The 22,622-nt window shown below is 34.2% G+C and overlaps 1 protein-coding gene across 6 annotated transcripts in view; it reads right to left on the bottom strand.

Annotated features, from left to right (window-relative positions):
- Window positions 1–327: 327 nt before the first annotated feature.
- TMEM68 (transmembrane protein 68) overlaps window positions 328–22,622 on the bottom strand; it is a 29,158-nt gene continuing 6,863 nt past the window's right edge. For 3 of the 6 annotated variants that reach the window (XM_059673164.1, XM_059673163.1, XM_059673165.1), the window contains exons 2-8: window positions 22,203–22,247; window positions 21,235–21,625; window positions 14,771–14,935; window positions 12,272–12,465; window positions 6,874–6,934; window positions 4,727–4,866; window positions 328–1,000 (exon numbers count right to left, since the gene is read on the bottom strand). In XM_059673164.1, the coding sequence (XP_059529147.1) occupies window positions 896–1,000; window positions 4,727–4,866; window positions 6,874–6,934; window positions 12,272–12,465; window positions 14,771–14,935; window positions 21,235–21,556 (987 nt within the window). In that variant the 5' untranslated portion in view covers window positions 21,557–21,625; window positions 22,203–22,247 and the 3' untranslated portion in view covers window positions 328–895. The remainder of the gene's footprint in view (window positions 1,001–4,726; window positions 4,867–6,873; window positions 6,935–12,271; window positions 12,466–14,770; window positions 14,936–21,234; window positions 21,626–22,202; window positions 22,248–22,622) is intronic. The other 3 variants (XM_059673168.1, XM_059673166.1, XM_059673167.1) reach the window with 1 other exon arrangement.

Genomic DNA, 22,622 nt, shown 5'->3' with positions numbered 1-22,622 from the left:
AACAATTAGAAATTTTACTTTTACTTTTTTATTCAATTTGAAAAACAGTACATCTTTTTCACTGTGGTTGGCAACTTGACGTTATACCTCAAGGAATAATTTAAACATCCTATAACAAAATATATACATAAACTTCTGAAAGATCTTGGTCTTAATTCAATTATAATTTCAATTCTACAGTTATCAAGCAAATAAAAGAATTTTTTATTAACCATAGCATTAACATGTTTTTTAAAAAGTAAATTATTTTTTGTGTTTAATTTTTTTAAATGTTGACACTATTGCAGATGTCCCCCATTTCGCCCCCCCCCCCGCCCCCCGCCCCCCGCCCCACTTTTTACCACACTATTGTCTGTGTCCTGGGGTATGCATAAATGTTCTTTAGCTAACACCTTCACCTTCTTCATCCAGTCATCTTCCCCTCGTCCCCTCTAGCATTGTTGAGGCACAAAAACATTATGTGACTTGCCCAAGGTCATGAAAGGCAGATAAAAGCATTCTTTTTCTAGCTTAAGCATCTCCACTAACCTTAGGTTATACCATCTTGCAAAATTAGCTCAGTACAACAGATACAGAAATTAGATACATTATTTAGGAATGTTTGTTTAACCTAAATTGCTGTTAATAAACTTAATTCTAATAACCTATATGTTTATCATACATTATTAGGATTTTATAAGAAACAAGATCATTTTCTTAATTGTTAGGCATGTAATGAGTTATTGTTTAAATATGACACACTGAATAAAACAAAATGTATGTTACAATTTAAACAAGTTCAACAAAAGATGCTTTTAACATGATTTTTACAAAAATACTAATTATGAAACCTACAAAATTTAAAAGACAGTACCCCAGACACAAACATAATAATATAAATATATTAAATCGTCTTCTAGTGGCTGTTTTGACTTTTATGAAAACGTTCTAACAAAGCACTCATAATGTTTCCCGGTATTCTTTGGTGCTTATCAATCAAAGCTTGAACAGCATTCTTTGTCTATTAAGAAAACAAAAGAAAAGCCATTATTCTTTTAGTTCTCAATATAGATCATCTATGTTGTAAAGATTTTAATGTACTACTACTTTCAAGAAGTCCTCCCTAATTTAGCACCCATTTCTCTTCAGAATTAATGGTTTCTGTCTTAGGACAACCATAGTATATTTCTTTATACCTATTATGCTTGAATTACATTATTGTCCAAATGGATATTTTCTACACAGAATTTCCCCAGCATTGAGCACAGCAATGCCTTGCACTCAACACTTTTTTAAATAACTAAGGGAAAAAAATCAGAAAAAAAAGTAGCAAGAAATTTTCTAATAGCCAAATGAAGTTTTACCCCTTTCCATCCATTAATAAACTGTTGTACATTTTTCCTTTATTACCATACACACCAAAAAATTATATCAGGCAATGAAAAATGAAGAAGTGAGGAAAACTTTTGAATGAATGAGCGAGCTGATATACTTTGGTTCATTACCTAAATTTCTAGACAGTTTAACAGGAATTTAAATTAAGTCATAACAATGGAAAAGTCAATTAGGATATAAGAAGAAATCTAAAACTATTTGTTTCCCATTCGTGACAAATTGCAACAATTTTCACTTTGAAATTAGATGTGGCTATCTAAAAAAATGTTTTATGCACACTCACACCTTTCAATGAGCCTTTATACAAATTCTGAAACTTCCTCTCTTCTTAAATATAACTAATACACCCTATCCCAAAGACGTATTTTAAAAATATGCCTCTCTAAACAAAAATTTTTCATAACTCAGTAAAATGAGAACTATTTCATACAATTATTATAAGGATGAAATGAAATTGAAACTATGTCTTCAGGTGTTTGGCACAGTGACTAACACACAGATTATGTTTTGTGAAGTATATTTTACATTTTTATACACTTATTCAAAAAATATTAGGTGCTTTGGAAGCTGTAACATCAATGAAACAAGTCTCACATCTCAAGGAGCTCAGACGTTAACAAGCATAATCAAATACCAAGTAATTAAAATGTGAGATCATTGTGACATGTGTCATCTGAGAGAGAAGAAAAGTGTTTTGGTTTTTTAAAATGTTTTTATTGATTTGAGAGAGAGAGAGAGAGAGGGAGAGGGAAACATCGACTGGCTGCCTACTACATGCCCCCTACTGGGGATCGAGCACACAACCTGAGTGGGAACGGAACCCGCAACCTCTCAGTGCAAGGCATGACACCCAACCGACTGAGCTACACTGGCAAGCGCAAAGGAAAGTATTTGGAAGTTCAGCCTTGTGAGCGCGTTTGGTGGGCAACCAGAAAAAGACGCACTAACGAGGTACTGTTTGGTCTGAGTTTCCAAGGACCAGTAACATTTCAATAACAGTGAGGGGAAAAGTATGAGGAATAGGACCACAGGAAAGCATTTGCTGAAGGAATGACGAGTTAGTGGGTTTGGCTAGAATTCTGCAAGAGGGAAAGATTCTAGAGATCAGTTGCACAACAATGTAAGTATACTTAACTCTACTGAACCATACACTTAAATTAAAAATAGTCAGGTTGATAAATTTTATGTTATGTATTTACCACAAATTTAAAAACTTTTTAAAAATCAAGCTATGTGTACAATAGGTTGATAGAAAAGTCAGAATATATTCATCCCATTTTCTAGGTGATTCAATAATATGATATTTATTGCTTCTTATGATATTTTATACTCTCTGAAAAGTATAATAGCAAACTGAGTGGTCTTATCTCATCTTCCTTGATCTCTTTGCAGGAATGGATGTGACTGATCTTTCCTATATTTTAAAAAGCCACCTGCTGACTTCTCTCACACATATTTACTTGTTCTACCTCTCTGCTACTTCTCTTTCAGCCAGCTTTGGTTGTTTTCCACGATCTGTTCCTTAAATGTTACATCATCCTCTACAGTCTGTCCTCAGTCCTCTTCTTGCTCTCTCTAAACTATTCTGTAAAGCTCATGGCTTCAGTAATTATCTCAGTGCAAATGACTTCTAAATCTTCATCACCAATTCTGACTTCTTTTCCAAGCCTCAGTAAAATATTTACAAAAACCTACATATGTAAAAATATGCACAGATATCCTGCAAGTAACTACACAGAATTAGCTTTCAGGCCTGATGCATTCTATCTCTGTAAAATCCCTCAAATCTGTATCTTGCTCTAACTTTCAAGTAGATAAGATCATTATCTAACTCATTCATTCATCAAACTTTTATTGAGATCAATTAAATACCTACCACTGTACTAGGAACTAGAGACACAAAAATTCACAGCATAACCTCTGCTCTTAAAAAGGGCCCTTTAATTTTTATACATCTAAGTTATCACAATTGCTAGCATCATCACAAACCACTGTAGAGGAAGAGATTACATATCTGCTGGCTTTGGCCAAAAACAATTTAAGTGGAACTGATATGAACCACTTCCAAGCAGACGCCTATTCCAACTGAAATGTTTTTAATAGACAAATCCCCTAGTCTGTATTTAAGGGACTAAAAATGTCGCTCCTACTTGCTCTTCCAGTTTCATTGATCAAACTGTATCCACTGAGCTGGTGACACCAAGTCTATTCCACAGCTGTTATTAAGTGCTCTTCAAGGAAAAACAGGGATAGGGTTTTGATAGAATGAGAGCTGAAAATGATCTTTGAAACAAAGCCAAATAGACCACTTATTGCAAGCCTTCTTAGAATCTCTAATATGTTCATGTGCTTTGCAAAATTCCTAGAAGGGAACTAGGCAGTCACTCCCCACCTGCTGTTCTAATCACATTGGACGCTGGACACTGTTGTACATGCAGTCAGCTTAGCTCCTACCACTGCTGCTTTGTTCATACTCTGCCTCCTGCCCCACGTCTGCATGTCTAGGACATGCCCACTTTCACGACCCACTTCAAATGCCCTCATTCTAGAAAGTTTTCCCATTTTTTCCCCTCACAAAGCAGTCTCTTTACCCTTTGAACTTCATACTGGTATCACTGAAATTTAGCCTCCATATTGCTTCTAGGAATCTTTCTAAATGCAAATCTATTATAACACTCATCTGCCTTAAATAGCTCTCCAGCTTTCCGTGAACAAATCAATGATAAGCCATCATAGCCCAGAACCTTCCTAAATTTCTAGCCTCATCTCCTACAACATTCCTTCTAGCTATACCAGACTACCTTCAACTCCCCAGAGAGTTCAGGTTATTTCATGCTGTCATCCCTTTATACATTCCATTTCCTCTACCTCATTACTCCTTGTCCAGTTAATCCCTTCATGTCTTTCCAAATAGATTTCAAGCATCATCTCCGTTGAAGTGTTCCTGATCTCATTCAGATACTTTTCCTTTGTGCTTCCATAATACCTTAGCACAGTACTTATCAACCAGGGTCGATTTTATGCCCCAGGTGACATATGGCAATGTCTATAGACCTTTTCTTAATTGTCACATTTTAGAATAGAAAGCTCTTTGTAGTGGGGGACTGTCCCGGGAAGTGCAGGATGGTCATCACCATCCTTGACCTCTACTCACTAGATGCCAGTAGCACCACCACTTCCCAAGTCTGGCCCATTGTGACAATGAAAAATGTCTCCAGATTGGCAAATGCGCCCTGGGGAGGAAATCACCACTGGTCTAGAGCATACTTGTAAAATGAATTAATGAATTAATTTTAATATAATAATTGAAAGTCAAAAAAATCTATACAAGGACTAAGAAAGAATAATTTACCTTTTCGGCTAATTCTTCTGCTGTTAACTTTGGATCATATGGAATGGGATCACCTAAATAGGTACGAAACTTCACTGGAAAACCTCCATATATTGGAGCAAATGGATAGCGGAATTTTTCATAAAGCCACCTAAATAACCCTGTTTTAAAGTAAACAAAATCATTTTAATTGGTTACAAATTCTGAGCATGTAACTGCAAACTCTCAATTATGTAAGGTTTAGAGGAAAGTGGCAAATAGTATCATCTCTTGGCAATTAATATTTTTTTAAAGACGAGCTTTTCATCAGTTGTAACAAATGTGCAAGATGTTAATAGAAAAATCTGGATGAGGGGGTTTATTGGTACACTCTGTACTTTCTGTTCAATTTTTCTGTAAACTTAAAAATTCTCAAAAAAACAAGGTCTATTAATATTTTTAAATGAGCTTTTAAAAATATGAGGATTTTAAAGGCAAACCAAGTACTATTATTGCAAAATAAAGGGTAAAGACTGAACCCAAAACTAAAAGCTAAAAAGTTTAGAGACTCAAAATATGTGATTTACATGAAAAAAGAAGAAAAAATGGAAGCATAAAATAAATTCACATAAACATGTGAGACTAAAAATGCATCAATAAACTAGGTAAAGACTAAAACATTATTGTAAATTAGGAAAAAATGTAACAAAGAATTACTAATGGTAATGATCAATATAAAATTTAGCAAGATAAAAGTGGCAATAATGCAAAATAAACTGACAAAATTTAAGGCGAAGTTTAAAGATAAATAAATCCAAGAAAGTCAAGCGACATGTAATACATAATCATAAGTTGTACTGGAATTTGAAAACACTGTTTATATATATTAAAAAACAGAATACACCATAAGATGCAAAGTAATACTAAAATCACTAGACACTAATGTTTGAGATATTCAACTATTAAAGTAAAAAACGTTAAAAAGTAGTAAGAAAGAATTTTAAAACCACTTTGCATTTAAAGAAGTAAAATTAGGGATAATTTCTGGTATGCAACTTAAATTCTGAAGAAATGATCTGAGAGAAAATTAGAAGAAATAATTCCACAACAAAAATTAAACATCTCATCAACCTGCTTTTCCACTTTAAATTTGAAAAAAAAAAAAGAAAAAAAAAAGGACCTATAAAAGGTAATGGAATACCAACAATACGTCAATATTGGACATAAAAGAAACAACAGAAGTTTAAAGTTCTTCAGGAGGGGATTTGTATGTGGATATAAACACTAACAATATAGTGCTAGGGATTTAAAATAACCATCAACCAAATGTAATACATAAAGCATAGGGTATAAAACCAAACTGAAATTTTCAAAATAAAAAGAAAACGAGACACTGCAGGAAAAAGCATATCTAATTATCACTCCTAGATTCAGAGCTTATTTTACTACCAATAAGTTGAAGGTCGGCAAAAAGAAGTAAATGTACCGTGGTTCAAAATATTTTAAAAACAAACAAATTAAAAAAGTAACAACTGGTGTGGCTTAGTGATTGAGTGTCGGCCCATGAACCAAGAGGTCACTGGTTCAATCCCCCGGTCAGGGCACATGCCTGGGTTGTGAGCTCGGTCCCCAGTGGGGGAGGCAGCCAATAGATGTCTCACAACAATGCTTCTATCTCTCTATCCCTCTCCCTTTCTCTCTCTCTAAAAATAAATAAAAACATATTTTTAAAAAAGAAACAGAAATAAACCAAGGCAAATTATATCTTCTTTGGTTGTTCATCTTACTTCAATATTATTGTCTTTCATTTTTAAAGCTATAACTTCTTCAGGGGTGAGGTAAGAAGATGGTCTAAGTTATATGTAAATTTCTCCTAATCTTAACCAACATGTTTTAACAAAAGTAAATAGGTAATTTACTGGGTAATTTTAAAAAGTCAAATGACAAATAAGCTTCAGTATGTACATAAGACAAAAACCTAACATCTAAGAGCTGCCATTACTTAGAACATTATCATTTAGTCTTTAAATAGAAAAACATCTAAATAGAAAAAAATCTAAGTTTTGAAACTACATAGAGTTCAAAGCCCAAATATTTAAAATATTATATTATAAAAGTAAAAAACAAAAAATAAATTATGTTATAAATATTACACTGTCATTAGAAAAACCAAATGAACCAGAACTTACTTGTTCCTCCAAGTGATCTAAATCCTTCTCGAATATTTTGTGTAAACATAGGAATAATGGGCTAAAGAGAAAATTTGGATTAAAAAGTAAATATATTAATCTATTCAATGTCTCCATTGAGTAACTAATGAAAACTTTTGAGGACCTGTTTAAGATTATTAAAAAATGTACTTTTAAAATAAAGGTTTACTTTTATCACTAGTGTGATTTATCAGACTAAACTTGGTCATTTGTAGAAATATAAATTAGAAACACTACCCTCTAGTGGTAATATATAATATTTAGTTTACCAATTTTCCTATTCATTCCACATAAATCCTTAATACTCAAAGATTATAATAATCATTAATTTAATTAAATAAAATAAATGTGGGAGATCAAATTGATTCCAGGTGGCTACTGAATAGTATCTTTGCTGAGGAAAGTTACAAGACAGAGATTACCTCTACCGGAACATTTATATAAATTTAAATGACAGAAATTAGTAAAACACCATTTATTTTTGTGAGCGTATTAAATATAAAAATGTTCACCATCAATGAAAAGTATAATACCACAAAAAAGGAAAAGCATATATATGAAAGAATTCTTCACATCATTAATTTTAGAGAACTTCTTACAAGCTCAAGGTTTTCATTTTTCTATGAATATCAATAATTAAGTATAATTTTTAAAATGAAGACCTTAACTAAATGTCATAAAACAATGGGTAAAGTAGCAAAGGAGCATATGAGAAGGGTATGCCACCGTAGAACTAAAGTAGATAAAAAATTGAACACGTTTAAACAAACACAAAATATAGCAAGTTAAAGGTTTTTAGAATAGATAAAACTAGGGGAAGGAGGGAGTGATACTTCATTTACAGTCTACCATCAGTATTTGATTAATACAGAAATACCTGTCGTGGTGAGCAGGATTTGAGATATTTTAAAAAGCTGGCCTAAACCGGTTTGGCTCAGTGGATAGAGCGTCGGCCTTCGGACTGAAGGGTCCCAGGTTCGATTCTGGTCAAGGGCATGTACCTGGGTTGCGGGCACATCCCCAGTGGAAGATGTGCAGGAGGCAGCTGATCGATGTTTCTCTCTCATCGATGTTTCTAACTCTCTATCTCTCTCCCTTTCTCGCTGTAAAAAATCAATAAAATATATATAAAAAAAAAGCTGACATTTAAAAAGCCATTCCTATTCAGCTTTGGAAAGCAGTGAAATATGGTGGACTGCAGGAAGAGACTAGGTATAGCTTTCTTCATAGAACTTATTACCTCACATATAACTAACTGATCTTTTATTTACTATATCTCCCTGCTCTCCCAGAACTCCTAATAGCACAGACATTGTTTTGTTCATTCCCGTATCCCCAGCACCTAGAACATAAAGGTCAGATACAGGCAGCAGGAATATTAAAAGTTAGGAAAGAGTGAAGTCAGGTAAAGAAAAGAAGTCAGGTGAAGGTTTTAAAATTCAGTGGAGTTAATTCACAAAGCAAGCACATAAGACAAAGTACATTGACGCTTTGTATTGAAGTATGCATTACTTAAACACACTTCAGGGGACACATCATCCTTTAAATACCTAACTCTCCAGAAGCTGAACATTTCCAGAAACCTACTGGACAGAGAAAGCTTGCCTAGAAGGCTCAGTATTCCAAGCTATATTTTGGACACGTTGATCCTAAATTTGCCTGCAAGCTAAAGCCTTTAAGCTACAAACATCACTTTATTACAACCTGATGTTGTAGTACAGTTATTCATTCCTTTTCTTGTGCACACTTTATATACAACATAGTTGCAAAAGTAACCCAGCATTCGGTTTACATGTATACATGTGTCTCTGTATGTATGTATACATGTGTCTCTGTATGTATGAGTATGCATACATGTGCAAGAGAAAGAGAATGTGTATTTTGTTAAAACTATTCTTGAAGAATCAGCTTTACATTGTCTTGGAGTCCTAACTTTGCCACTAAAAAAGTGGGAACCACTGAACAAGCTATTTACCATGGCAAAGTCTGTTTTTTCATGTTAAAATGGGGCTAATTATTATCATATCTCAAAGATTTTTTTAGTAGGTTGAAATAATACATATAAATAATTCTATTAGAACAAATGCTATTTTCTTTTATATCTGTTACTTGTCTTCCAACTAAAGTAAATGGGCTAATTTTTCCCAACTTATTTAGATATGAAGTTACCTAAAAATTCTTACCAAAGTCATAATTCTCAGGAATCCACAAAATAAGAGTGATTTATATTACATAAAAAAGCTGCAACTATCAGATGAACCTTAAATATTTTCTAACCAGTATTTTGTGAGCTTGCATTGATGATCTAACTTTTTAACTTTAATTTCTGTTACTATGTCACAATTGAAATGTATTTAATCCTGCACCAACAGTCTTAAATCTTTGGTCACAGTTTATGACAAATCTGTGAAGCTATGAAGGGGTTTTCCAGAAGGGATACTTGTAACTTTTACAATGATATGACTGAAAGGTTTTCCTCAGGTATGGGGAAGTGCCCTCTGATCTCAAGGTCAGGAGGCTCACTGTGAAATGCCATCAGTAATGGCAACAGCACCAGTTGCCTGCAGTCCAGAACTGTGTGCTCTGCTCTGCTCTGCCCTGCTGTGTGACCTGGTCCCTCCATCCCAGCGGTTCTCAACCTGTGGGTCGCGACCCCTTTGGGGGTCGAACAACCCTTTCACAGGGGTCGCCTAAGACCATCAGAAAACACATATATAATTACATATTGTTTTTGTGATTAATCACTATGCTTTAATTATGTTCAATTTGTAACAATGAAATTGGGGGTCACCACAACATGAGGAACTGTATTAAAGGGTCTCAGCATTAGGAAGGTTGAGAACCACTGCTCCATCCCTTCATCTCTCTGTGCCTGAGTTTCCTCAGCTGCAACACTGGAATAATCACACGTATCACCTACTTACTATGGAGGAGTGCCACCATAAAGCCTTTAAAAGCACTGCAAAAGGCTGGGGTGGTACAAGATTTATCAAACCTATAATGCTCTTTTGTTAAATCAGCAATGTTAAACATTTTTGTTTATTTATAAACTGGCAGTTTATTAAATTTTCTCAAATTTCATATAAAATCCTTAACTAAATTATCTAGACTATCTTAATTAATTATTTAGAAACTCTTTCAAGGATTGGAATCCGAGTTCCTTTTTCTATATAATTTATTTCTATTGGGCCTTCTTCCAGGCAATGTCCTTTAAAACTGTAAACTTAAGGATGAGAAATTAGAATCCCATGATCAATGTCATTTTTATCTTAAACCTTAGAAGAAATAATTCTTTTAGAATATAAACTGAAAAATTAAACTGTTTGATTAGCTTTTAGCTTTTATTATTGCTTAAAAATATACTATATATCCTTAAATTTTGTACAACTGTGCATATTCCTTTTGTGTTCTATATTATTCATATAGTCTAAGGTTTTGTTTTCTACATCAGTACTTAAGACTTTTTGGAAAATACAATTAATTTTCTATATTACTAATATAATTAATATAAAATAAAATTCAAAAGGCTCCTTTCTAGTGTTGATTAACAATGTTTTAAAAATCAATTTAACAAATACAAGTAGCCTACTAAGTGCCTATCAGTGTACTAGGAACTCAGAATTTAAAAAGATGGCCTTGTCCTGAGAGAGTTTATAATCTACTGTAGGACAACAGTATTTAAATTTTTACATTGTGTATTACTAACCCTTTGAGTGCTAACCAATATCCTAGGAACTATGCTAAAATTGCCAAGGCATTTTTGCTGATTTTACAGCAGTTTAGGAAAAAAATTATGAATCACTAGTAAATGAAGTTACATACTCAAAAACTTAAGGAAACCTTTACTACCTTGACATATTTAATAATATCATCATCACTAATAAAAGCAGACTTAGACTGGACGCCATTTCGAAGCTTTGATAGCGCTCCTGGGACTTTTGGCGAAAGACAGGAGGAGCGTGATCGCGCTCCCCGGCACTCTAGGGGTTAAACACTTGGGCAAGTACATTAACTGTTATACTGGGACCACATTATTAAAGTACTATACAGCAATAACTTACTTCTAAAAGTTACATATACATACGTACAAGAGAGAATAGAGCTCAATGCATTGTATTTATTACAATCCTGAAATTAAAAAATACAGAGAAAATTTCCACTCTTTTTCAAATACTGGTCTTGGGTTAGAATGAATTATCCATTAGCTTTTTCTTTTTATTCAGTAGTCTGCAAGATGAATAGGCAAGCTAAAGGTGTACACTGAGCCCTAACCGGTTTGGCTCAGTGGATAGAGCGTCGGCCTGCGGACTGAAGGGTCCCAGGTTCAATTCTGGTCAAGGGCATGTACCTTGGTTGTGGGCACATCCCCAGTAGGGGGTGTCCAGGAGGCAGCTGATCAGTGTTTCTTTCTCATCAATGTTTCTAACTCTCTATCCCTCTCCCTTCTTCTCTGTAAAAAATCAATAAAATATATTTTTTTAAAAATAAAGGTGTACACTGGTCTTTGATGTGGCAAAATGGGTACACAAAAAACTAAAATGTGAAGTACTGGCAGCTGTCTTTAGCTAATCGATTGGCCTAGAAAAAGAGCACACTTTGTCCAAGATACTACTACTTGTTTTTCTCATAGACAATCTAAAATTAAAACAAACAGAAAACAAAGAAGAAACCATTCCATGAGTACTAAATATTTTATAGGACAAAGTACAATATGGAGACCAAAAGGCTGAGAAATACTTTCCAAGGCAAAAGAAAAAAATAAAATTCACATTCTTCAGTCTATTAAGTAGAATAATCGAATCCCAGAACATCTAACTTTGACAAATTCATTTGTAAAGTCTTTTAAAAAGATCTAAATATCACCCACACCTATTTGTCATTTTTATTCATATTACTAGATAGCTGATCACATTTCTTGATAAAAAATGATTAGTCATTTATTATTTGAGTCCTTTTGTAATATAAATTGATCACAGATAAAAGAATTGCAATGAAACCAACCAACAACCATCACTGACATATGCCAAGTCAATCGTACAAAAGGATTAAAATACATAGAGATGGACTGGTTATTACTTACAAAAATAAGTATAACTAAAGAAATAAAAGAATTTTACAAATCTGATTAAAAGATGCTGGATTTTGAAATGTAAAATAAAATTTTGCTGAATATTTGCCAAATTTCCAGATTGAATTTTTCAGATGGTTTCCCATCCACCGGAACATTTCCCCAATGCTACCCTTTAAGAGTTATATACACTAACTTAAAGTACTGCAATGACAGTATCTAAATTCTTATATACTTTGGCTCACTATTTAAGCATCCATTATAAATACAACCTAGCTTTACTTTAATAATTAGCTTTATACAACTCACCACTTCTGCATCAATTGCAACCTGAGCGAAGCCTTTACGATTACCCCATATGATGTTGTAGGTTTCATCACTAATGAGGGCTTCTCGAACTCCACCTGGTGAAATAGCTAACAAGTGACCACTCCTCAGAATTTCAACACATTTTTCTCTTGGTCCATGTAGAGCACAAAATACATCAAGTAATAAACTAAACCCTGTAAGAAACATTAGCATGAATATGTATCTTAAGTATTTCTTGTCCAATTCTTCAAGAGCAAATATCTTCACAACCTATAAAATGTGCTATCTATACTTAAATCAGTAAATTCTTTTAAACTTTTTAAAAATCAACAAGAACTCTCAAGGTTAACATAAGATTAATATTGCTGATAAAATAATAGCTTCATCTTATACATCATCTACTATTGATGACCTCTTAGTGATCACCTTCTACTCTGGCTACTTTACATATTCAATTTTTTAATTAAAACTCACAAAAACCTTGGAAAACAGGGATACTTATCCTTATTTTACAGAAGAGGAAAAGTTGGCTCAGAGTGTGAGTGGCTTGCTCAAAGTCACACACCAAGCAAATGGCAGGGCAGGGATTCTGTCCCAGGTATATCTAACCCAAAGTTCCTTCCACTAGCATCTCATGGCTAAACACTGTCTACAGCATTTATTAAAGCAATCAGAAATAATATCCTATCAGCAGTCACAAATCTAATCTTCCATTAAACCTATAAGAAAGACTCACTCAAGAGCATGTGAATCTGACTATGCTTAGCCCTACCAAAATTGGCAAGCCATAATAAAATCTACTGAAATTATAAGTTAGATGATGCTAATTCCAAGGAAATTTTATGTCAATAATAATAGCAAAATCATTAAGAGTTTTTACTAAAGTGAGTGTTTGACTTAGAAACAGCTAATTGCAGGTCCTAATATTATATAATTTAAAACATTACAACTATTTTAGAAGAAAATATAATCCTGTCAAGTAATTAAATATTTTAAGCAAATCCTAAACTGAAACCTTAGAGTACTGATGATAGTATACATTATTCCTTAAAACTGGAAAATGAAATGAGTAGTAAAAACTATGCAGACTAATCAACCTTCTCATAGGTTTAAGGATCTAAAACAAGATTATAAATATTATTAAAATTGAAATAATTTTCATGTTACATTACATTAAAAGCCCACTGATTTAATTAGAGCAGTATCATAGTAAATGAATGAACAAGAGAGGTTTCCTGAATGATAAGATCATAAAGGGGGAAAGTATTTTAAAAGCCAAAGGCTAAATAAAAATATTCACTTTCTATTATGTATAAGAAGAAAAAAATGGAAGTACCCTAATGTTTCATAAGAGAAAACTAAGTAATTAAATATTTTAGTCATCCATTGAAACTATTCTTTACTTAAGCATAATACGTGAATATGTGAATTAAAAATGAAACAAAATAAATTAAAAGGCTAACTGGTTATATTAGAGTAACAAGATTACTAGTATAATGATGTTTTTTCCTATAATTTTCAAATTTTACTATAAAGTGATCATATTACTTTCTAAAGAAAAACCTTTGATAGTCTATTTAGTTTATACACAAAATACAAATAACTGCCCTAGGTGGTTTGGCTCAGTGGATAAAGCATCGACCTGCCGACTGAAGGGTCCCAGGTTCGATTCCGGTCAAAGGCACATGCCCGGGGTTGCAGGCTCAATCCCCTAGGAGGCATGCAGGAGGCAGCCAATCAATGATTCTCTCTCATCACTGATGTTTCTATCTCTCTCTCCCTCTCCCTTCCTCTCTGAAATCAACAAAAATATATTTTTAAAAATACAAATGTCTTTTTAGTGACCTAAGGATACCCAAAACATTAACCATGTCTATGAAAGGCACTGAGAAGACTGTTATTTATTTCACTGTTTGGTGTTTGTCTGGTTGATAGGTCGCTTTTTTTTATTAATTCCAGAGAACAAACTACAAACTTTCTGGCTTGTTTCTGGTAATTTAATAACAGACAAAAATAAGATTAAATCTCAATGAGTTTACAGAGATTTTTAAAAGAGAATTCTATTGTGTTTGAAAACATTTGGTTAATTAATCTTTTTTAAAGGGTACAAAGCCTTTATGAACAGATTAAAAAGAATGTGGTCCGCAATCTTAAGTTATAAGTCTACCAAGTATTAAGTCAAGAAATATGACCAAAAAAAACATAATAGACTCTCTGTACCAAAATATACATTACTTGGCAAAAGTTATAATTTAATTCTTAAAAGTAAAAGTTCAGGATTTAACTTTGAAAAATAAGGTCTAACTACCTGATAATAAAGAAAGAGATCAAACAAGCTTTTGGCTATAATGAGGATAACTACATGCTCCCAAATTGGAGTTCCAAGTGTGTAAACTAAAAAGGCAAAAAGCTTTTCCAAATGATACCAGAGAGCTCAAAGATACAGACTATCCCATAATTTGACTGTGTTAATTAACAGTATGTACAGCGAAAGTTTACCTGGAATTTTAAAGACAAAGTGATCAGCTACTACTCGGCAAGTTCTACCTTTTTGGATAAAAATTTTAGCCATGAAGTAATAAAAATCTATGGGAATAGCTCCATGATAAAAAATTATAAGCGCTGGTCCTTCTGGTATTTTTTCCATTCCATGAACTTCATAACCTGTTAGAAAGACAAAATGCAAATACTTCAAATATGCTTATTATTAAGTATACATTAGGGGAAAAACAAAGCAAAACAGTGATCAGAAAATTGAACCGGGTGTCAAGAAACCATCTCTCCAATAATACAAGTAAAATTAGAGAACAAGGGTTTCAGCAAGGGAAGCAAATGACAGGTCGTAAAGGGTAGTGGACGTGAGGAGAGGAATGAGACTCTTCTAATTTAATCTGTTCTCCTCCACCAGCTAAGTTAATCTGCCTACTGTCCTTCACACTGTTACCGAACACCAATACATTTTTTATAGCGATCCTGTACTGTTGGTGGATTGTGAGGAATATTAAGGTAAGCTCCACCTGTGTTTCAGAGGAAAATACTCTCGAGTATTTTATCATAGGAGTTGGGAACTGATCCTCCAAGGAACATGTGAAATGTGATCATGGCTCTAGTTATAAGATCTGCTTTTTCTTCCCATCTCACCAGTCAGGTCACAGGCTCAGCAGGTCCTAGCAAAAAGAAAAAAGCCTACTGAACAAATGGGTCAATGAAGGCATCAAACGAGAAATAAAAAACCGTATCTTGAGACAATTGAAAATGAAAATGCAACATATTTGCCCTGGCCCATGTGGCTCCATTGGTTGGAGCATCATCCCGTAAACTAAAAGGTGGTGGGTTCAATTTCCGGTCAGGGTACATACTGGTTAGGTTGTGGGTTTGATCTCTGATAGGGGCATGTATGGAAGGCAACTGATCAATGTTTCATTCTCACAGCTATGTTTCTTTCTCTCCCTCTCACTTATTCTCATTCTCTCTCTCTCTCTCTCTCTCTCTCTCTCTCTCTTTTTTCTCTCTCTAAAAAAAAAAAAATCAATGAAAGCATGTCCTCAGGAGAGGATTAAAAAAAAGAGAAATGCAACATACTAAAACTTAGTAAGATGCAGCAAAAGCAGTTCTAAGATGTTTTTGTTATTATTTTTCATGTAATAAAAGGAACAACATTTTGGCTGATACTCCATCCAATTAAATAAAATTGCTTTGGAAGACTTTCTGGAAGGGAGGGAGGGAGGGAGAGAGGGAGGGAGGGAGGGAGGGAGGGAGGGAGGGAGGGAGGGAGGGAGGGAGGGAAGAAAAAAGCAAGCATCCAGAGGCCAAGAGCATTATTAAGCTCAAAGAAAAAGGAAAGGTAAAAAGGAAATTTCCTTGACTATAGCAGAAAAGGGAAGGAAGTTCCTACAGCCATACACTGCCTCACACGGAACAGCTCTCCCAAGGCTTGCTGCTCACATGTCAGAGACAAAAGAAGAATCCAGAATATGGAAATCTGAAACTTTTAGTCTGTTTCTTTCCCTCAAGGTTTTATCCATTTGCTTTGCTAAGAAACAAGCATTCAAATAAAGATTTCAGTATAAATTTTAGTGCAGGAAATTCATTTTTATGGTAGTTTCTAAGGTCTTCACCAAACAGATTAAATTAAGAGTGGTGACTGTGATTCTAGTATTGAAAGCATGAACTACTTGATAATAATTCAAGTGGACTCAAGATAATGATTAAGAATTTTTAAAAAAACGTAAATTATAGTTGACATTTAATATGTTAGTTTCAGGTCAAAAGAATGAAAGCTTGTAAAAATTAAATTTAGTGATATTTCAAGATTTCATGTTTTCGTTTTTTAACATTTCTTTCCAATTACCTAATACTAATTCAAGTTAATTCAATTTACTTTAAGCTTGACAGAACAATCATTAAAGTTATCTGAAGTTACCAAAAGGATCAACTGTCTCATCAGATACATTTTCTGAGAAATTAAGAATACTTCTTTGAGGAATTCTAAACAAAATATTTTTGAGGTTCTTTCTTGCTTTCAGAATATTTTAAAAAAATATTTAAGAAATAATTGAACTACTTACATATACCAAATCATCTGGTTGAAAGCAGGAAAGTTTAGCTAATAAATTCAATTCTTGACAGAAACTATAGTTTACTATAGTGCCAATAAACATAAAGTCCAAATATTACTTAACTGTGTCACTCTTAAAGCACAAATAGATCATACCACTCCTGGCTCAGAAAGCATCAGTGGATTATCACTTTAGTCCAACAAGTGATAACTGCCCATCTAGTGATATTATTCAGATTCTTTCATGCATCATATGGACCAATGATGGCTCCCTAACTACTAGTATGCTTTCCCACCTTTGTGCTTCTGTTCATCTAAATAGAGCACTTCTGGGCCAATGTTTTCCTGTGTAGCAGAAGTAGAAATAGAGCACTTTAACTCCTCCTCTCTCAGACTCTATTCACCTGGTCACCAACTTCAATTCAAAAACTCTTAAATATACCATTTTCTTCCCAATGTTAGTTTCAAAGTGTAGCCCATCGTCTCCTGCCTATACTACACCAATCCTGAGGGGATCTGATGAGCAAGAGCTCAGAGAAAGCAATCACAAAGGCAATTATGGTCAATGTCCATCCAACCACTGTCCAGGGAGGAGGAGCCTCAATATGCAGATTTTGAGTAGTCTGGGCTCCATTAAGAAGAACATACTCTTCTGGGATGAATATGGCTCTCTAATTTGATGCCGTTAAATACAAACTTATTACCTCCCCTGCAGTGACCCAATGTTCACTAAGCACTCTCCTGAGTTTTTGGCTTTCCATGTAGCTTAGCCCACAGAGAGAGGATCTGACGGCTATACTGGAGCTCAAGTAGTCTCATCTCCATAGCAGTATTTATTAGGTAAAGGTGTTAACCTGCTACTGGCTTAGACATCAGCAGCATGAATTCAGATAAGAATAATCTCCTCCTGAAACAGATCCCTTCTAAATTTGTCACAAAAAAAAACCCTATACACTGCTCAGCCAGGTGGCTCAGTTGGTTGAGCACTGTCCCACCCACCAAGAAGTTTCAGGTTTGATTCCTGGTTGGGCACATAACTATTTGATACCTAGTCAGGGTTCATCAGGAGGCAACCAATTGTCACACATTCATATTCTCTCTCTCTCTCTCTCCCTCCCTCCCTCCTCCACTCCCTTCCTCCCTCCCTCCATCCCTCTTTCTTTTTCTCTAGAATCAATGAATTCTTGGGTGAAGATTAATAAAATAAATAATACACATTATGGTAAATTTTAGTGACTATTATTTTTATTTTTTGACACATTTTTTTACAATGAACATTTATATTAGTTAAAAATTCCTTTGAAGATTCTTTAAAAAATATGATTAAAACTGACCTGACACCAATACAAAATCCAAATATGCACACAAATGCCTTTTATATATGTCACTAAAGAACAGGATAAAGAAAATCATTTTAAAAGTATCATTTATCACCCTAGCTGGTTTGGCTCAGTGGATAGAGTGTCAGCCTGTGGACTGAGGGGTCCCAGGTTTGATTCTGGTCAAGGGCACATGCCCAGATTTCGGGTTCATCCCCAGTAGGGGGCGTGCAGGAGGCAGCCAATCAATGATTCTCTCTCATCATTGCTGTTTCTCTGTCTCTCTCCCTCTTCCTTCCTCTCTGAAAGCAATAAAATTTTTTTAAAGTATCATTTATCTAATAAAAAAGTTATCATAATAAAACATTAAAACAGTAAGAATTATATATATATATATATATACATATGTATATATATATATACATATGTATATATATATACATATGTATATATATATATATATATATATATATATATATATATACACATTTTTTTGGCGTCCCTGGGTGGGCTCAAAAGGTATATACATTTTAACCTCCTCTGAGTCGTAAGTGCATATTTTAAAATACCTCAATAATTAAATAAGACACCTCAAAATTAGATATTCTCCTACAAAATAAGTTCAGCACTTGACGTTATCCAAATTAAACCATGTCTCCTAAAATATAAATAAATTTCAACTATTCCTTACAAAGCATGTTATCCTGAGCTACGGGGGGAGGGAGTACAAGGGGGGCGGGGCGCGGGGGCATGTATATATGTGGGAGGGAGTATTGTAAATGACACCACTGAATTTTTGTATCACTGTTTTAAAGAGAATGAATACTAGCAGTCTACCTAGATGCAGTCTCTGCAGGCACACACACATGGAATGCTGAAGTATTGCCTTGCCTCATGTTAAACAACCATCAGAGAGTGTGAGAGGTGTACTGACTAACAAGAGCACTAGTACAAATGAGTAAATATTAGAAATTTAATTCATCAAAGACATATGGTTCCTGTTTGCAAACCTGCTGAATACCACTACTTTTGACCCCGAATCCCCAATCTGGGACGAACATACCACACAGCACAGATCGTAAAAGCACACATCTTAGAGCTTGATATCTGAGGTTGCATTCCGGCTCTTCCTCCTAGCTTTTTAGGGTGCCTTGGGCAAATAACAAACTCTCTGCTTCCTCACGGCAAAACTATAAAATGGAGGTAACAGAACCTATCTATTATGTTATCCTATATAATAAAAGGCTAATATGCAAATCAACCAAACCACGGACTGGTCACTATGACGTGCACTGACTACCAGGGGGCAGACGCTCAACGCAGGAGCTGCTCCCTGGTGGTCAGTGCGCTCCCACAGGGGGAGCACCACTCGGCCAGAAGCCAGGCTCATGGCTCGCCTCTGTGGCAGCACTAAGGATGTCCAACTGCCAGCTTAGGCCTGCCATCAGTTCGACATCCCATGAGGGCTCCCGGACTGCAAGAGGTTGCAGGCCGGCCGAAACCGGTTTGGCTCAGTGGATAGAGTGTCGGCCTGCGGACTGAAAGGTCCCAGGTTCAATTCCGGTCAAGGGCATGTACCTGGGTTGCAGGCACTTCCCCAGTGGGGGATGTGCAGGAGGCAGCTGATCGATGTTTCTCTCTCATCGATGTTTCTAACTCTCTATCTCTCTCCCTTCCTCTCTGTAAAAAATCAATAAAAATATATTAAAAAAAAAAAAAAAGAGGTTGCAGGCCAGGCTGAGGGACTCCCCTTCCCGCACCCCTCAAGTGCACGAATTTCGTGTACCAGGCCTCTGGTAAGGTATAAAAGAATTAATGCATGTTAAACATTTTACAGTATATGGCAGTAGTTCTTAACCTTCTGGCCCTTTAAATACAGTTCCTCATGTTGTGACCCAACCATGAAATTATTTTCGTTGCTACTTCATAACTGTAATGTTGCTACTGTTATGAATCGTAATGTAAATATCTGATATGCAGGATGGTCTTAGGCGACCCCTGTGAAAGGGTCGTTCGACTGCCAAAGGGGTCGCGATCCACAGGTTGAGAACCGCTGGATATGGTATAGTTACGTGCTCAAAAAAAATCTGTAAGAATGTATATAGTATTAAATTGACAACACATTAACCTAATAAGCATGTCACTGGTGATCTTTGGTAAGAGCAGCTTTATACTTACATATAATTTTAAGTGTCTATTTTTTTTATTCAAGTATAATTGACATATAATATATTAGCTTCAGGTGTACAAAACAGTGACCTGACATTTATATTCCTTAGAATGATCACCACCTCAGATGTCTATTTCAAAATCTGTGCTTCCTTCTATGACTTTCTGTGAAAACACTTTTGATACTCAACAACATGATATACAGGGCACATCTTTGTTACCAGCCTATTGAACGTCTGTATTTTTGTATAGTCCAAAACAAAAGAGACCAACAAATAAGGTAAAAAGTGATAGAGAAAAACACCAAGTTCTTGAAAATGGGCCACTAGAGGGCAAGTTTCATGACAGCCAAATGAAGAACCACCAACCATTAAATGTATATTACATTTTCTAAAATAACAAAGAAAAAAAATGAATATCCTGGAGATAAACGCACTGCTATCTCACTTATTGAGAAAGATATAATAACCTCTGAAATGAATCATACCTAAAAAGGTAACTTTTGGTATACAAATTATATTTAGTATTCATTTTTAAAATATCTCTACACTGGGAAAGTCAAACCTATTTTAAACAATAGGAATTAAATGGAACTAAATACTAAACAATGAAAGTATTTTCAAAACAGTTTTCTATGTTTTAAATAGTCTCTTACTCTTTTAGATGTCTTAAATTAAATTTTTATATTTTAGCTTATAGTAATAGTTTAACTGCTGTGTAGTTCTTTAATGGACACTAATGTATTTGGGAAAAATCATTTTAAAACGTATACATGCACTATGCATGCAAATAGATAAAAAAGAGTAAATATCCCATTATATTTTCAGTATCTTCTCAATCAGGGAAATGGAATGATCTCGTTTCCATTGCCACAAACACAAAGAGCAACACACAGAGATCAATGCAATCTTGCTTACCATGCCAAACTGCTGCATGTCCATCCCACAGAGTTGCTACTGTCTTCCTTGCGCCATCCCATAAATTATGAGAATAGGCTTCTTTTAATACATTCTTCCTCTTATAAATGTGTAAGAAAACAATAGTAAGGTAGAGAAGAAAAATAGTAAAGTAAGGAAGTATTAAAAGTATTAGCGGTGTAAAAACCCATACGAGATAGTTTGCAAAATTCAAATAGTCCTCCAATTGTTCCACGCCAAACCATTCTTCAAATATGTGAACCAGACAACTCATATAGGGCATAGAGTCCTGTCCTGTACAGGTTTGATTTCTGTCTATCATTTTTCTTTAGGTGAAAATGACAAATTCAGTTTCTTTCTTCATTATCATGACAAGTCTTTAATTTTGCCACTAGAATGGAAAAATAATCCAATGTTATTCTTTTCATAGCTAAAAAGTTAAATATTTTAGTATACATAAGTACTATATAAAGTCATTTCTACCAAAAATGATTAGATTGTTGCAGATTTAAATGTGAAAATTATAAGATTTCATTTGTCCACTCAGAAAGTGTATCAGGTTTAGCTTTTGAAATAACTCACAAGTTATAACTGAGAAAGGGAAATAAGGCTGATGAAGAATGAAACTTCAGATTGATCTTAATAATGTGACTTTTACCTTAGTAGAGCATACTGAATGTATCTTACACCAGGTTATGTTGAGCTAACTCTATTCTTCATAAAAGATAACATTAATATCTGATTCAATAAAAGTAACTCACGTCTTTAGGAAATTATGACATACATTTTTGGATATTATCTTTTATAAGCAGGTTTATAGAAAAGCTGTCTTTTCCTTTGGCATTATGTAATAATAAAATTTTATCAGTATCATTTTTATCTTCTAAAAATTATCTTAAATCTTAAGTGACTGAAAATATAGCAGCCATACAATTATTTTATGTTACTTTCTAAATCTGTCAGTTAACTTACCAGAAATTAGGTATCTTGTCCCAAGCTTCTATGTATGTATTCTGGAAAACAGTATATAAAAGGGGAAAAATATGATTTTTAAAAAGATAATCATCAATACTAGAGTTAAATTTTCCAAACAATAGCAAGAAACATGCAAAAACGTGTGACAAATATGAATATAGCCCACACTAGTGTATCACAATTAAAAATTATACTCACTCAATTATGCTTTAGTGAGGATCCCTCTATATACTGTCTACATGTTGTTTACTTCCCACCTGAGACTTTTTTTTTTTTTTTTTTTTTTTTAATTCAGAGCTCAGAGCTATGATAAACTTTGCTTCTTTGGAAAAAAAGAGAATGAAGTTTAGATTTGTAACTGATCATGTTTTTTGTTTTGTTTTTTTCCAGTAAATTTGCCAGATAATAAGCTG

This window comes from Myotis daubentonii, chromosome 17 (assembly GCF_963259705.1).
Source record: "Myotis daubentonii chromosome 17, mMyoDau2.1, whole genome shotgun sequence".
NCBI classification, from domain to species: domain Eukaryota; kingdom Metazoa; phylum Chordata; class Mammalia; order Chiroptera; family Vespertilionidae; genus Myotis; species Myotis daubentonii.
The sequence above is the reverse complement of the archived record's forward strand: the minus strand, read 5'-3'. Positions and strand labels throughout refer to the sequence as shown.